The sequence below is a fragment of the Pleurodeles waltl genome, chromosome 12 (assembly GCF_031143425.1).
Source record: "Pleurodeles waltl isolate 20211129_DDA chromosome 12, aPleWal1.hap1.20221129, whole genome shotgun sequence".
In the NCBI taxonomy this organism is placed as follows: Eukaryota; Metazoa; Chordata; class Amphibia; order Caudata; family Salamandridae; genus Pleurodeles; species Pleurodeles waltl.
In genome coordinates this window covers 170,517,822-170,536,099 of record NC_090451.1, presented here as the reverse complement: position 1 = coordinate 170,536,099, position 18,278 = coordinate 170,517,822, and the positions used below count along the sequence as shown (strand labels likewise).

The following is an 18,278-nucleotide window of genomic DNA, read 5'->3' as shown; positions in this document are numbered from 1 at the left end:
TGCAATATGTATTTAAAGCTTCATTCGGTTATTATTGTTTTTAGTATTACACAGTGATAGAGCTCCCTTGGAAACTACAATTTGTTAAATCTTGTAGGCTGTCAATGATTTTTATTTTTAAGCTGCTCGCATTAATCGATATAATAAAGTGAATCTGTCAGATTTATTATTTCTAGTGTTGTATGTTTTGTTCAATTTTAATATCTTGTGTTAAATCTCAATTTAATGCCGGAATATTAATCCAACAAATTATAAGAGAACTCATTTTAAATGGAGCCATCAATGTTAGGGTGCATTATTGGGGCCTCTGGAATTATGCGATTCTCGGCCACAGTGGCTTCCTTATAAGTATGAATTTACCTCGTGCATTTGCTACATAATCCATCATCTGCTGAAAAATCTGCAAATTTAAAAACAAAAATAAAATAGGTTTCTAATACTAATAGATCAAACGTTACTAAAAACGTGGAAATATGGCAATGGAAGGGATTTCACAAGGTGGGCCTGTCAACTTTGAGGTGCTTATTGCTGTTTTTCCGTATTAAAATGGTACCAATATGGCGAAATGTTTTCCCTGACAGAGTTATCTTGTTAAAAAAAACCAGACAAAATAATTAAGGAATACTATCACAAAATGTGCTGCGTCCCTGCATATTTTGCATTTTCTTACCACATAATTTAATCAACCCTGCCGAATAATTGGGTTCTCCTCTGCCCCATAATTCCAGGGGCCCTCAAATAATATTTCAATTCATTCTTTTATGCAATCTTGTCAACGGAGCCCCCTTTTTAGGAAAAGTCGACCATCTGTGATCCTTTGATTTGCCCTTTTCCAATGAATTCAGTCATTTGACATGCACCCAAGACTTCAAAGTCAGGCTCTTACCAGGTGACCGAGATCCTGGGGTCCAGATAGTTGAGTTTGGAGGTGCTCAAGGCAATCTGCTTGTTTTCTTCTCGGTCCGTTGCCTGCACCTCCAATTTCATCAGTTGATCCTTTGCCCTTTCCAAAGCTTTTTTCTTGCTCTCCAAAACCCTGCGTGGAGAAGATAATTGCACTGTTAGATTTAGGAGCTGTGGAATGTTTTCCACTTTAAAGTATGTAGCTTAAAAATAATTTTATTGTTAAAAAAATAATAATAATTTAGCCCCCAAAAAGCGCTCAAAGGAAACATGATTTTCGCAGCCTCAAAGTGATGGACATCCGTACTCAACATTGCAATCCAAATAAGGGAGGCAGAAGCATCATTCAAACACGTACTATAAAACTTTTGAATAGAGTTGAGTCACTATTGCTACAGGTAGCGAAGCATCTTACGATGTGAATTTAAAAAGGAATTTTCCATATATCTCAAATGAAACAATAGCCAGAACTAAGCTCGTTAGAATCTGAGCATGGGTGTTTTATGTACATTTGGCAATGATAAAACATAAAAATTTAGTTGTTTAGTGCCAGTCCATATTTAAACAAACATCATCCTTAAATTAAATAAACCGTGACTGCATGGAGCGCTCGTGCACTCCCCAGCCATTAGAAATGAGTATTAAGTGATGAGGAACATCTGTGTTTCTTCCTTGTCATTCATTCCAACCCATCACTGGTGCAGCCAAGAGGCCTCACCTTGGCAAACTGGTGAGATGGATACATTTAGTTTTTAATTGCAAGTCTATACCCACAAAAAAATAAACTAAAACAAAACAAGAACAAATTGTCTCTACCTAACCGTGGCAGCCAAGTGCTTGCAATAAAAAAAAGTAAAAAACATAATTTTATTAAAACAGGTGCTTGCCTGAGGTCAGATGCACACAGAACAAGTATAGAAACCTTTTCAAGTTATAATACAGACCTAAGGAAATTACGATTGTTATTGAAGCAAAGAATTAATGAAACGTGAAGGCAAAGCTTAAAGCACTGAAGGGTGAGTTAATAAAGTGAAGGAAAAGGAAAATCAAGAAAAATAATTGGACAGCATTGGAAAACTATTGGTCTGCTGGCCTTGGCACTGAAGGGCTCTTCTTTTGAAGTGGATGTGCACATTAGGCACAATTCCATCGCTCACAGCCAAAGGCTGAAGTGTTCTGACCGATGCTGTATCTTGTGATGGATAGAAGCAACCTGTGAATGCCAGCTGAACAGACGAATGGATGTTTATTTATGAACTTATTCTGGTTATAGGAGTATGACAAGACAGTCAAAGCTAACACTAGGCTACACCTTAACATAGGGTCGGACATCCTAGCTGCAATGTTCGGAGTACACAAGCACTAAAGTGCTAATTGTCAGAATTCAGGTCATTTTCACAGGAAGTTGATTTACGGTAGGGAATTGGTTTTGGGTCTTTCATATTGTAGACCAGCAGTCAGAATGACTTGTATTTAGGGACCAGTACAGAATATTCCAAGGGCAGCCAAACAGATTGGTTTAGTTATTCTGACCACCGTTTGCTGAATCAGAATTGGTCCTTGACTGGCTGACTGAAAACTTATGATACATTCTGTTCTTTGTAGATACCTTGAAGGCACAGAAAGGCAGAAGGGACCGGACCCACGGTAGTGCAAGGGGAAATGTAGAACTAACAGTTCCTCAATGGGATGTACCTCATGATGGAACTCTGTCCATTATTTACCTGCCAAATTCTTGCCAATAGATGCGGATTCTGGGAAAAATGGATTAGCCCTACAGAAAGCAAAATTAGAGCTCCTCCCACCCCATTTAGAAGCACATGCTTGCTATTATGAATTAATTGCAATATTATTGCGAAGAACTAAACGTTCCACATTGACAATAGTGTCAAGTGTTAGGTATGCAATAGGTATGCAGTTTCACTGATCTCTTTTGACAGCTGTTTCTCCACTAAGCACTTTACCAAGAAACAGAATTCTGAATGGGCCCTCATGAGGACTTGACCTAAAGTTTAAAACTGCATGGATTTCTGAGCCATAAGAACTTGGTCTGTATATACACATGCAGTAATTTGACAATGGAGACTGCAGGCCAGGCAGCAATATTTATATCACCTTTTCATCAGTAGATTACCTTTGCAACATCAAAATATTTCTGATCCATATGGTAGAAGCAAGAGCTCAGTATATGTGTGAATGGGCTAATACAACATGATAGTGCTTATGTACCAAGCAAATACTCTACTAAGATAAATGGGGGTCTGTTCCCTGAAATACACTGGAGAACATCCTCTTCCAAAGGAACTTCTCTTCAGAGATTCTTAGGCAGAAATTAACAGAATATAGCGGGCCAAATCAAAAAGAAAAAGGCCATTACTAGTTTTAACAATATAAACTTGGTCATAGAACTACCCTCATGTACTCATTTGTCCACTAAAGCCAGATCTTGCAAAAGTACCATACCCTACACAGTAAAGTGGGATGAAACGGAAAGAGTAAAGTGAATTACTTGCAACCTAAAACAGTCTGAATACCTTTCAAGGACACCAGTTCTTCAGGTACTAGAGAAGACACACTCAGAACATAAAGCAGACCAGATAGTCAGGAATGTTGACAGTTCCAAAACATGTAATGCATTTTCTTGCTATCCAGAATGATTTTCATAGACTTCCCTAATCATGCTACTACATCTGTCTAGGAAAGGAGTCCCCTACCCCCCCCCCCCCACTTAATCCCCTGGATTTTTCCCTTATGCATACACAATTTTTGGACTTACTGTGTGTGAGTCTTGCCACCTGAGTCTTGCTCACAGTAACTTCTGTCGAAATGGACTAAGTAAGAATGCTAACCACCAGTATCCATCTTTTAGGATGAGGCCACTGCTGCACAGCTAGGGTAGGAGGCTTTCGGCTGGTTACATGTGAACACCTGAGCACATGCATGTGCAAGCTGCACATGTGAGACCACTGTTTTAGGCAGCCCACTATCTGTACACAATAGCCTTCACTGAAGGAACCCTTCAAGGATTGGTGATAGCTTAGGGTAGGCCATATAATGTGATTGGGCATTCATTGGGTAGGGCTCCAGTGCTTAGTGAAAGTCTGCGGTGCGTAACTGAATTACATAACACCAAAAAGCAAATGAGACAAACTAAGATCAAGGTGGGGACAATTTTCCCAATTATAGAAGGCCCTAGATTTTCTAGTACTTTCTGTTGGTCAATAAAGGACCCTGGTGTGTCAATATCCAGGTATCCAGACAATAAAAAAAATGAAAGGTATGGCCTCACACTCACCAGTGTCATGCTTCATAATCGGCCATCCTTGCTCACCAGAGAATATTCTATCTAGTGGCAGGCTGGCTCACCAGTGGGTATCGAGGGAGCGCACACGGATGAAGGGTTGGGATCCAGAAACAATGAAAATAAAAGTATTGGTGTCCTACAATACTGAACTACTTTTAATTTGTTCAGGAGAATAACAGATGATTAAAAGAAAAGACTATGTTTAGGAGTTATTACTCATGCATCTAAGGGTCAATATGTTTCAGTCTATGGCCCTGGCCAGGGTCCGCGTCTTTCTTCAGGACCAAGGATCTCTAATCTCAATATAGTTATTATACACCAATTTTACATACAGCAGACACACACAAAATACCCAATGGTAATCGTTTTCCTGTTCTGTTAGATGTGAAAGCACTTCATCAGCATGTCTTTTTGGAGGTCTGCAACTAAACTAGGGAAAAAAATTCATGGAAGAGTCTGACTAGGTGTAAACACCATCAGTTGGGTGTGTAAGTCTCCAGGGATCCATTGGTCTGATTAGTTAGCAGATCAGAAAGGATGCCTCGCTCAGAACTATGGTGGTGGTCAGAGTGTCCAGAGCGATCCAGGATGACGTCAGGAGGCAGGGTTCCAGTCACCACCTATTATTAACACTTTTGTTCCTACGTTCATCAGAATTCTAGAGAGTTTAGAGAAAGTCTTTTTTGTCCTCGGCCCACGCATAAATGAAGCCCATTATGTATGTATGAGGTTGGAATGCGAATCGTGTAAATACTATGGGCCATGAGGGTGAATTCAAGTTTTCATATTTTTGCTGCAAAGCATTTCTGTAAGAGAACAGCAACCTCTCCTGTTTCCTGCCTGGTACCAAGGCAAAGGTAGCATGCGGCACCTGCGGCCCCCAAAATCAGAGGATCCAACCCACTCTGTCCTCAGCCTATCTGTTTCCACTAAGGGCATATGTGTCTCCTAGAAAAGTATTATGTCTGTTTTTTTTATCATAGGTAGTTCAGAATCTTCTTACACCTCACACATTCTTTTATGCCATGTACTTTGAGGGACCACACAGAGAAGTTTAGTCACATTGGGCAACTGATTCAGACTCTCTGATCTTTAATAGTGATCTCAGATGGTGGGGGCTAAGAGGTCAGTCCATTTATCTGAAAGGATATGTATCTGTTTGTAAAAGTTGGAGCAGACAACAAAAGTACACAAAGCATATATTGTAGGGGCCCCTCATCGACTGGATAGAGATTCAGGAGCTACTATTAACTATATATGGGGGAGCAGTCCATTTAGGTGCCCGGGTTTCCCTGGTAATATTACCAGAAAAAAAGAAAGCCGTAATAAATGGGAAGGATATCAAGCTTGGGATGTAGAGAGTATCCGTGAATAGGAAATATATTCCAGGCAATCTTCTGGTCATTGTCCGAATTAGTGCAATTCCCGGTGGGGAAGTGAGGTATCCATGGAGGTGTGATCTAGAGTATTTAAAAAGTCCTCCAGATGTTGAGGATTAGTGACTTCTCAAGTGGATCCATCTATGGACAAGATCATTGCGGCCAGATCCTGTAGTACATAACCAATCACCTTTTGTTTCAATCTGGAGTAGAGATAGAGAAATTTGTGATAGAACACATGGGTATTGTACGAAATGTCTGCATAAAATGTTAGTGAATGTTCCTTGTCCATGAAGGTGCTCTGCTGGCATGCTAGCATAAGGATGTTGCACATGATGCAATATGCAATGAACTCACTTATTACAATCGGAGAGGGACAGGGCTGTGACAACTACAAATACTGTGTACTCTTCATCACGGGTGGGCTCTAAAAGGTTAGATTTGGGCAGAGCATGGTCAAAGGGAAACATGGACAAGAATCCATTCTGATATGTCACTGAGATGACTAAGAGATTAATTTCATAGTATTGTACAGGAACAGGGCATTCCTGCTAAAAAGTGAAGGAGAGAATTTATGGGAATTTCTGCTCTGATTTGCTTATGGAATCCAGACAATTTCGAGTGGGTTAACCTTACAAAAATACAGGCTCTCGTCATTCTCAAGTCTGAATGCCGCTCCGAAACAATAAGACATCAAATGGACTCTTGTTGGAGAACCCTTTGGCCTGGGGAAGCTATAACAAATGTTATTTCTGTAATCCCTTTGAATTTATTCTCAAAGCATACTTTTAGGGTAAACGGAGCTGACCTTTGTTTACCCACAAAGAGAAGAGGATTCAGGACATCTTTGGAAGAAGAGCCAGCAAGACCAGCTAAATTTAATCAAAATAAATTGTATTTACCATAAATAAAATCGGATGCCATTTGTAGCACCAGAACTGAAGATTTAGAATGCTTCATTCATCTTTCACTACTCTAGAGGACTAAAATAAGGTGCAGAAGGTCATCAAAGATGCAACATTATTGATGAGGGTTTTTCACTTTTCTCTTCTCATAGCATTTCACTGCAAGAATTAACGTTTCAGCTAGTCCTTGTGAACAAGGTATCCGATCTAGTGGACTTGACTGCACCCTCCAACCATGTGTTGGTGACTGATACCAACTTCCATAATAGTTTCTAAGTGCAAAGGGAAACTTCAACATCAGGAAAAAAAGCCCAAGTGTGCCTGATGATGATGCAGTCCTGGCAGTTGCAGTTTCTAGGGTAATACTCTTATGAGGTTTTGCTCATGGCTGACACCTCAAAATCAACATACCAAGCCCCTGTGAAGAACTTTATGTTAGCAACTTACCTCCTTGCGTTGCATGGGTTTTCTGACTGCAAAAATAACAAAATCCCAGACTATCACTCTCGACTGCGGTGAAAGTTAAGCAATGCCTGACCTCGCTCCATCCTTATTTGGCCACAAAGGGTATCCAAAACCTTATCAGAAATGCCCGTTAGAACAGTGTTGACTTAACTGTAGTCAGATTTTTTTTTTTAGGAATAACTTAATATTTGTAATGCCTCACTCCTACATCTCTATTTGCTATTTACTTGTCTTTTTAAATATTACATTTAACCTATTTAGCTAAATTAGCTCGAGAAATAGTTTGGGAATTTTAGATAATTTATTTCTTCAACATTAGGTTTATTTGTTGTTGATGAACATAACCCACATGCACTTTCCTCTGAGAGGGAGTCACACTGCCTATGCCATGATACTAAGAGTAAGTTTGGGATTTCTCAATACAACTTGCCTTTACCTTTAAGCAGCAGGTCGTGTCACACTTTTGGAACTAAGATACACCTCATATTGAAACTGACACTTCCTTCTCCTAGGGCCTAAAAATACTGTTTACTCCAAACTCTCTACTCACGGAAAGCATCATAAACTAGCTTCCTTTATCTATCAAATACCACCAAGACTCACTCCCCCCTTATGGCCCCAGCACTTATGCTTATTTTTGTCTACTCTACTCTCTGCAGTCAACTCTCCAGAAATGTAGCCGACCTCCTCTCTTCTGGCCTTCCAGTAGCACCAGTAATTTTGCAAAGTCCCGCATAGGCCTCTTCATCAGCACACTCCATTTGCAAGGATGTTTCCTGGAGGGTGACAGGCAAATGAGTGTGCCTGTCAGTGGCCGTCTGAGGTCAGACTGGGCCCTTCCTCTTGGTTCTGTGTCTTTGTGTCTAAGTTGGGTTTGCTTTTTATTTTTCCTATTTAAGAAACGTGTGTAAAAGAAAGATTATTGCTGGTGCTGCATGAGGGAGCAGGGGGGATACAATAGCCTGCATTGATTCCTTCCTATTCCATGCTGCTGGTGTATTATTCAAAGAAATCAAACTCACAGAAAGGCGCCTCTTTGGGGGAGCCAATGGAAGATGTGTTAATCTCTGATGGTCTAGTAAAAGACCGAGGTCTCATGGACGGAGCAATGGCTCTTTACCGTTGTTGACCGCCTGCTCTCCCCTAGAAGCAAAGATGTCCCACTTGCTTAAGATTGCTACCCCAAAATCTGTAACAGAAGCCTCTCTGGCCCGCTCTGTTACCCCCCAGCTACAAGTAATCCAGACGGTGGGTCTCATGGTGAGTCCAATGTCTCAGTTTTGTTTAGTTGTGTTTTTTTTTTTTAAGCAGTAACACACCAAAGGGGGCTTCATTAAGGGATAATTTGTAACCACTCAGTCTTCCAACCTCAGGTCCCACTAACACAGATTGTAACCCCGCATCACTCAGTATTAGGGCAGTCAAATGACCATATGGACAGGGGGAGCAGGAGCATGAGTCACAGGTGAGCTCAGAGGCCAGGGTAATGCAATATGGTTGCGTTGGAAGGGATATCCAAAGATTGACTCTTCCCCAGGCAGTGTACCCCAATGTCAAGGTATTAGCGAATGCACCTAGGCGCAAACTGGTGCAGACTGAAATGACTGGCCAACTAATTTTAAAAGTCTTTCGAAGGCTGATGCGTTGTAGGGGCAATGACACTTTCTCAATTGAGAATATTCTGATGGCAAGAAGGGTTGAGCTCTCCTCTAAGACTTTGCCGCATGATTGTATTGTGGTCAACTTCAGTAACCAAGAATTCCCCCAAATCTGCTAAGTCAATCCCTCCCTTCTTTCCCTAGGACCTCTCAGATTTCTGTTCTTCCACTGGGCTTTTAAATTTATTATTGTTATTTTTTGTTTTACAAACCCCATTATTTCCATGCAGCAGCCTCTAGTTCAGGCGGGTCTTCTATGAGGGTCCGCGCAGTACAAGACTGCCATTATCGTACAGCAGGGGTGGCCCTTCAGAACAAATATGCACCTCTGGAAGGGTTGGAGGGACCTGATGGACTACCTTCTCACCAGGAATCAAGGACCTTTGAAGGAAGGGAGGCGGGCAGGGATGTCGGTGTTCAGTTGGTGCACAGGTTCCTCCTCATATGAATGCCAGGCCTTGTGAGCAATAAAGTCCTCATCCTGGAATATTGCCGTTTGAAGAATAAGTTAAGCAATCAAGGTTGGATTCATTTGGTTGCTGCCATCATGTGGTTTGTCTTCAGTAAACATGGGAGATTAAGCCCAGTCATTTGGATGGGTTCTGCTCCTACCACTCCCCTGCCATACCCTCTAAAGGAGGGCTACTTACATTGATTGCGAATACCTTGGATGGGAGGGTTATAAAATTCTGCAGTAAGTCCCCTTATTTTTACTATTTTGTGTGTGATTGAGCCTGGGACAGGGATTTGTTAATCATCAATTATTATAACAACTGCTTTGAGGATAATGCCTTATGGGTGGTGGTTGAGCTTGAGGAAGCCTGTCATACAGCAGTACACATTCTAAGGCCTTGAAGTTACTTTGGGTTGGTGATTTTAATGTTCATCACTGCCTGAGATAGGAAAGCCGGTATGTGTGGTTTGGTGGATAATGAGAGTGAGACCCTGGTGCACTTTGAACACAATGAGTATGGTAGCACCCTTAACAACATTATGGTTAAACTTCGATTGGTTCAGCGCCTCATTCGTCAGGACCAGATCCTGATGAATGAAGCACTGGACCAATCAGGGTGCCTTGCTCCCACTTTTAGGGGGACTGATTGCGAGTCAACCATCGATTTTATCTTAGTCTCTGAGAATCTAGGTAAGTTGCTAGATGACTTTGAGGTGGTCTTTTCTGGTTTCAGTGATCATGCTAGATTGTCCTGTAACTTGAGGTTGGAGGTGGTGTGTAAATCATGGCATAGGGTAGGTTTTAAACCAGTGCTTTCTAGGAAGAATGGCTTTTCCCTCAAGTGGGAACAAGTTGATAAAGCCAACTTTCTCCCTGGTACTCTCACCAGCAGCCGTGCAAAGGTTTCCCTTTGATTAAATACTGAAGACTCCACCCCAGTGCATGTCATTCCAGCTTTTGAGGGAATTACAACAATTATTAAGAATGCCCTTTAAATGAAAATCCCATCCAAGGAACCAGAAGGCTCAGGGGGTGGTTTGCCTACCTGCACGAAAACTTGGCTGCAATTACACCAGGCCTTATGCGCAAACCAGAAAGATAGTGTCCTTATAAGGGGCTTGCGTAGAGTCTTTAAAGAAGCTTGAGTGGCTAGAATTAAGGAGCTCAAAGATAGGGCATGGCAGGAGTTGTGAGAAGCAAATATGAACAAGGATTGTGCCACCTTCTGGAAGGTGTTGAATGCCCCTAGAAGTGCATGTCCAGAAATCAGCGTGGATAGAGTTTCTTTCTGAGATCTATGCATGCAGCTCAGAGGAGACAGAGAAGAAGGATTTAATTAAGTTAGGGGTTGATCATATCCCTCTTAGCTTTTATCTTTCAGAGGTACAGAGGGCCTTGGGTAAATGTAGTAGTGGGCAAGGCCCCTGGCTCAGAAGGGGTACCAGCAGATGTTTTTATGGAGTGTCAACCCTTATCCTTGTCAATGTTTGATGCTATTGCAAGGGATGGTCCCCTATCTACATGGAAACAATTGATTATTATTCCAATTCATAAGAAGGGGGATAAATCAGAACCTAAGAACTATAGACCTATATCCCTGCTTGATTCAGCTGCCAAAGATTTTGTTATAAGGGTTGGAGGAATGGGCAATAGCTAATAACGCCTTAGCTGATACCCAATATGGTTTTCAAAAGGAGTTAAGCATCATCGATCAGGGTTTGAATATGAACATTATCACTAAGAAAAGTTTGATTTACCTGGCATTCTTGGATCTATCCACCACGTTTGATTGTGTGGTTCATTCTAAGCTTTGGGCCCTAATGCTGGAGATGGGTATTTTATTAATTTCATCAGGCAGCTATACTCCGAAGCAAGCGCTCATGTGCACTTTGGTTGGGACGGTGAGTACACACAGCCTTTTAAGATCAAACGTGGAGTTAGGCAGGGCTGTGTGCTGGTCCCCTTCCTCTTTGCTTTGTACACAAATAGAGTAGAAGCAGCCCTAGGTAGGGGACCCAGAGATGTTCCATAAGTTAGTACATGCCCCCTCCCTATCCTCTTTTAAGTGGACGATGCAGTGCTTGTTGCAAGAACCGGACAGGCACTGCAGGGTCTAAAAGAGGACTACACCACTTCTATGTAAGAGTTGGATTTAAATGTGAATGAAGATAAAACCTTCACTATGACCTGTGGTAGAAGGCCCAAAAAACATCCTGATTTACCATCAATAATTGTAGAGTGAGTGACGCCTCAAGCTTCTCTTACTTGGGTATTCTTCTTCGATGCCAGGTATACATGGAAACCGATGGGGTTGAATAGAGCAACCATGTTGGAGAGAGCGGTCTTGGCTCTAGTAAACTTCAGTAAGAAGTTAGGCGTTAAACCAGTTAATGAGCTGTTCATTACATGCAGCCAAGTCCATGGCAATTGCCACATATGGGATATGGATTTGGGTAATGGGGGGGCCTCCACAAGATTCAGAGTGTAGAGGATGTTAAAAAAAAAAATCTCTTAGTTGCCCAGCGGAGTTGTTCTAACAGTGTGCCATGATGAGTTAGGTTTTACTTAGATTACTGATAGAATCAAACTTGCCCCTCTTTTACTCAGGCACTCCATTTGGAGAAGGGAATCAGCCACATTGACACAACAGGTGATAGAGCACTGCTTGAATCTTGATGTAGTCCTCGAATTACCCTGGGTCTTGTATGTGAAATTGTCTCTGGAGGCAATTGGGTTATTGGAGTTATTCACCTCGCCTCAACTATGCCTTTTCTATAGTAAGACCAAGTTGAAGCAGGCGTTACTGGTGTATGCAGGGGGAAGGGTGGAGTCAAATAAAAACAAAACAGCAGTACTTCCATACAGCCAGACTCCCTTATATGAGGGCCTACAAACCTATTTATTAGATTTACAAAACTTACAACACCATTCTGTTCTTACTAGGTTTTGCCTAAATTATTTTCCCCTAATGTTGGACCGTCTCTATAGGTGTTATTCACTGAAGGAGTTAGGCCCCTGTCTTTATGATGGTTCAGCCCCTCAGTCAGATTTACATTTTATTTTTTCTGTCATTTTTATGACGTCCCAAGGAAACATCTTGTCTCCCTTCTAAAGCGTTATAATTTCCAGCCATACAGACTGTCTCTTTCCTTTTTAGGGAAACTGGATGCCCCTATGACTTGGTAGGTGGTAGCTGCTTTTATCAGGCACTGTTTAAACTTTAGGACAAGCTTATAGCTTTCTCTATTGCAATTCAATGATGACATGCCTATTGTATTTTTATTGTTTGGAGTATTTATCAAAGTGTTTTATGGAATTTTGTATGTTTAAACATGTTAGGTCACAAGTTCCCTATCTGGGGGGAGCTTTGCGGGGGGGGGGGGTATTTTAATGTGCAGCATCTGTGAAGAATGTGCTTGGCAATATTTACTGGTTATGATACAATGAACTTTTAAGTTAAAGCATGTTATCTGCTTTGTACTTTTATACTACAGAAAGATAGTGAATAAAGTTTCTAATCGAATCGTGTGTGTACACCTGTGTATAATTTTCTTAAATCACACTTGTGATGGCTAAAATCAATTTCTTACACTAATATTCAGTTAACCCAACACATTAAAAGACTTTACAGACTAAAGGGACAAGCCACTGAATTGTGCTTTCCGATGTGCTGTAGCTACATCTGTTAAGTTGTGTTTAGCCTGGCAGGCAAATACTTTGCACAGTGAATCTAGAGGTCAATATAATGCAAAGTAACTTATTGTTATAATTTCTGTTTGGTGAAGTGTTTTTTGCTTCCACCCATATTTTCTTCAACGTTAGATTACTTTTCATTGCACATGATGGTACTTATATGGGATTTGTTTTAATAGAATACTTCATTCTTAATTAACTAAATGTAATTAATCCTTTTAATTATAGCACACAAAGGATCAACATTTTGTTCTAATAAGTTGCTTTTGTCACCTAATCTTGCTACTCTGTACTCCTTTTGTTATTATTAGCCCTAACTGATTATTTTACTGTGTTTCTATAAATTATATTCTGACTACTTACATTTGAAATGCTTATTCAAATTCATAGTAAGCATTTAATGTCGAAAAGTGGTAAAGGACAGATTTTTTTAAATATTTTTTTTAAAAACAAAACTGAGAGTATTAGTGAAGGTTTAAGAAAGGGAACTTGTACAGCCTAGAAGAGGAGATAATAGGTTAAGCTATAATCGTTTAAGAAAGTACTCCCCTCGTGCGAAGCCTGAACTACAAAGCTCAATAAACCAAAAGTGAGGGTTAAAGATTATGTCTACAAAGCAAGATTTACGTAACAATGGGGTGATAGGATAATCAAAATGAAACCCACACTTTATGGAGTATAGATTAAAAGTGAAGCATAATATTAAACCAATTACATGATGTAAAGACGTACAAGCACAATAATTCATTCAACTGCCACAACAACACAATTTTGCCACATCTTTCCTCAGAATGGGCACTTTGTGTTCGATCTTATCATAACTAGCTCAGTCTTTCAGAAGTATAACATTGACACAGAGTCCATCACGATCACATTGTCGAAGTTTACTCACTTCTGCAGCTTGTCACTCTCACTGTTTTTAGCGTCTTCCTTTGCTTGTTTCAATTCTGTTTTGACTAAGGAAATCTGTTCTTTCTTCGCTTCAATCTAATAGATAAAAAAAGCTTGAAATAGAACTTTTCCTAAGATAAATGTTGACGAAAAGAAAATCATCTAGATCAATAGTGAGGAAAGATGCACATAGTGAGATTTATAATGCAAAACATTCCATGAATATCTTGCCTTAGCTTGAAGATTTGCCATGGATTGCTCAAACGTCTTTGGTGGAGCACGCTGATGGTTGCAAAGTATTGCAACCGCTCGATTGGCTCTATTGTAGGACAATATTTTTGATGGTATGGGCTCATCAGCTGGCAAAAGAAAATCATTTGATAGACATCAGATGAATTCATTATTGCAGGTTGTCAGGCAGTAGATTATACATTGGTGTGCTAATTGGTTAGTGGGCGGATGAAAAGACGAATAGACAATTGTTTTCTTAGTAAGGCAGGCAATACAATAGAGCAACAGCAGATCCCAGAAAAGCAATATTGACACCAAACGTAGTGGAGAGACAACTTGGAGAGTATCGAATAGCCACAATTTCAGAGGAGCAAGCAGAAATACAGATTCATCTTCTCAAGCAGCTGGAAAAAACAGATATATTAATGCACCCAGCGAATTAAAGTCCTTAAATCCCGAAGTAAAGTAGCTTCACTTATACGATAAAAATCTATACACCCTGTTCAGCTGTAGATAAAGCTTTTCTAGTGTCCTTACCAAAATTGCCACAATAAATATGCTTCTAAGACAGAGAATGCAACTTCATTGCTGAAAAAGACGACATGTATAGAATGCAACAGACTGTACAATAGATGAATAGCACTGACATTTCTGGCACTGGTATAAAACACTGTAATTTTCGCAAAGGGAGTGGAAAGTTGTTGAACTTTAGTTTAGTATGATTTTCTCTTCAAAACTACAGACCTCGGAACTTGATGAAATTAGCAGCGTTTTGAAAACTGGATGAAAAAAGATCTGAATGCAAAGATTGAAAAAAACAGAAACAAAAAACTCTGCATGCGCCTCATTTCCCCGCAACAAGACACTTCTCAATCAAAATCTGTTTTCGGAGACAATTTTTCCAGCAAGTTAAAAAGAATTATGTTCACAAGCCTCACAACTTCACGAAAAGCAACACATGTCAGCTTCTCCTGTAGAATTTTATTTTCGGCAGTTAAATTGAACACTTAGAATTAGCAGAGAGGAAAACTAGAAGGGTCCAAAGTGTGCTTCAAGAGATACAGTCATTCATTTTATTTTACACGGAATGACATCCGGTAAATCACCTTTACTTATATAGACTTCGGTTACTTTTGATGGGGGAAGTTTCCCATTGCTGGCACCACAGGATCGGGCAGATCCACTGCCTTGCTGACTGTTAATTATGCAACAATGTTGCAGAGTCTTTTGGCATTTAGTGATGAAAGGATCCACATGAACAAAGTAGCACTGCCTGCTACAAGCATCATTTGAAATGTGAAAACATGGGAAGGGGAGAGAGAGGAGGCTTAAGGGCATGTCCAAGTGCAGGACAGACATTTTTTTTTTTTTTTTAATATAATATTTATTATGAAACAAGAATACAAAATAAATGATCTGGAGTTTGGTGAGATCTGTAGTTCACCGAAGAGCCAATGTGTGCATTAATATACAACAAAGTTAAAGTCATAATAGCATATAGCTAGGTAAATTAAATACAGTAATATTTGCACGTCCTCAATATATCATCAGTGCACAAGGGGAAGTATGGAAAGGGAAAAGAGAGAAAATGAACAAAACGGCTTTAACCAACAAGTTTAACTCCTAAGTCTGACCTTTTTACCAAATGCACCCTTGTCCGGGTGGGGCACAAGCGAACCCCAAATTAGTCTGTGCTCACAGGGCAGTCAGGCTTAACTTAGAGACAGTGTAAAGTATGTATGCAGCACTTCAAACAATAATAAAGTGAAAACAATGCAAGAAAAATTTCACACCAATTTTGAAACGGTAAAATTTAATAAATAAAACAAAACCAAAATGAGCAAAATCCAAACAGTGGAACCAGAGACATGCAGGTTCCAAGCTTTCAGTAATTATAGCACCAAAAGGCACAAAGCGTCGACTGTGGATAATTTGGCCTCTAAAGCAAACCTGCATCAGATGGAACATATTAACACTACATATGACAAAGGAGGAATGAACTTTAATACCTAATGGCACAGTGCAACTATGCGAGACACAGGTACCATCCTGATGCCCAACTTCCATTCTTGTATCCTGAACGCGACCAAGTGGAGAACATACTGCTCAAAACCATGCCCCCAGATGGCCACCCTATAAATTCACAAGAAATATGGACTATTGTGACAAATGCAGGCCCTGGCAGAAACTTGGCAACCAGCTTGGTTTTCCACACTATTCATTAGCAATTCACTTTCCATGCAACGCATTGCCCCCACCTGAAACAAATTAGTACAGTGCACCCTGACACAGTGTGAGGTGGTGGACCTGGGAGATCTGTACCCCCAACATATTTGTGACACAAACAGAATGATTTTTATATATGAGGCTCATATAAGCTGCCCAGACCCGCCTGCCTGCATTTACAGATGAACTGTGGATTTCTGGTTGCACTGATCTGGGACAAAGTCACAACTTCAAGGTGACCACAATGGAGCTCAGACCAGCTACAGGTACTCAGTTAAGCCTGTTGAGAAAGAGTATCTTAAATCCTAGTTGCACAGCGTTGAGAGATCCCATGCCAAGGATGCATCATGCAGCCAAGACGATACATTGATTCTGAGGAACTGCAAAGCCAGGACCTACAGTGTCATTGAGGATCCTGCCAGCAAGGGCTTGTAATATGAAGTCTGGCTTTGAGAACGTGTTGTAGCGATGATGTGTGGTTTCTGAAGGGCTGCAAGGCTCCGATGCAAGAATGTCAAAGCTGCAATCTATGACAGAGCTGCAATGCGAAAGTCTGTGTCTGTGACTTTTGCATAGTGGTGGTTCCAACGTGAACTGTGAGGCTGCTGCTGAGTCCTTGCACTGGGAGAACTGCTGCAACAGAGGAGACGCACCAGTTCTGCTGGATCTACAGGTGGGCTGGCAGAGCACCTTCAAGCTCACTTCCAAGGGCACAGGACTAGGGTGGCATCACTTGGCAGGTTAGGACACTTGGATTCCATAACTGGCTGGATAAACAGGAAGTTGGTCTGTTTCACTGTGTTTTGGTGTTTCTCTTCAATGCAGCGGCGGAGATTGCTGGTGATTATCCAGGCACATCTGCTGAGGCTCCTGCACAGCCATCCCTGCAGGAGATGATTGCAATTGTAGAGAAGGCTGCTTTTAAAGCTTGTGAAAGTCCTTCTGCCCCTAAAATTCTTTGAATTCAGGAACCTGAGCGCCCAATGGAGGACATTGGGGATGTGGAAAAAGAGTCATTTTGTGCAAGGTGCTGACCTGTCTGAAGTATTGCAACATTTGCCCACTAATTTAGATTTCCCTGAAGTTGACCTAACAGCTGAGGATGGTGACTTTTTGACACAATATTTAAAAAACTAAACCAGAGTCAGTTCCTGTGCATTCCGCAATTAAGAGGGTGTTACAGCATGAATGTAAAGACATTATTAAGTCCTGTTTTCCATGTTTCTTATTTAAAAGGTATCCCATTGAGAAATTTTCCAACGGATTTCCTGCTGCTGTTAAAGTGGATAACCTTATGGTGGGATTGTCCACCCTGGGTAATGTCAACTCCAAAGATGCCTCACCACCAGACTCTGGCTAAAAAGGTAGATGGGACAGTTAAAAGGGCTTATGCAGCATCTAACTTTGCCATTAGGGCTAACATATTCTATTTACACAGTACAATTCCTTCTCAAGGATTTTCAGTTTAGCTGATCACAGGACAGAAGGTTCAGACTGCTCGGCCTCATAGCCTTTAATGGAACAGCAGGTTTGCTACTGATTGGCTGTGTCCTTCGATAACTTATGTTCTTCTGCGGCAGCTTCAGGGGTGGCAGTCTCGACCCGCCGTCATTTGTGGATGCGTACATGAAGGGCAGAGTCATCTCAAAGGCAGTATTGATGAAGCTTCCATTTGACGGCTTTAAGTTGTTTGGCCAGCAATTGGATGATATGGATAAGATGACTGCAGAAAAGAAGAAGATAATTGCTCGGGTCAAATCCTTTGCTTGAGGTAGAGGTTTTTCTTATAATTAGGTCTTTCCCTTTCCTTCAGCCAAAGGAGTGTCCCAGCCCTTTTGAGGCAGGGGTCATAGCTGAGGGGGCCCTCATTCAGACAAATCCCAGTTCCAACATGCAACCCCTAGTCCCTCTAGTTCAGGACCAACAACAGCATGACTATGGTCTGGATTTTCCAGTAGGGGGACGTTTGAAGCATTTTAAGGAGGCTTGGGGCCTTGAGCATTTCGGATGCATGGGCAGTCAGAGTTGTCTGAGAGGGTTATCAGTTGGATTTCTGTGAAGTTCCTTTGGATTCTGTCAAAGTTACACCAATGCCCAGAGACCCATTGCGAAGACAGGCCCTGTTGAACAGGGTCCAGAAGTTGCTTTGCATGCAGGCGGTTATCCCAG

The 18,278-nt window shown here is 41.0% G+C and overlaps 1 protein-coding gene across 2 annotated transcripts in view; it reads right to left on the bottom strand.

Annotated features, from left to right (window-relative positions):
- Window positions 1–18,278, bottom strand: part of LOC138268325 (DNA topoisomerase I, mitochondrial-like) — a 1,149,155-nt gene that overhangs the window by 22,044 nt on the left and 1,108,833 nt on the right. For both annotated transcript variants that reach the window (XM_069217851.1, XM_069217852.1), the window contains 3 exons: window positions 13,884–14,011; window positions 13,654–13,748; window positions 887–1,036 (listed from right to left, as the gene is read on the bottom strand). In XM_069217851.1, the coding sequence (XP_069073952.1) occupies window positions 887–1,036; window positions 13,654–13,748; window positions 13,884–14,011 (373 nt within the window). The remainder of the gene's footprint in view (window positions 1–886; window positions 1,037–13,653; window positions 13,749–13,883; window positions 14,012–18,278) is intronic.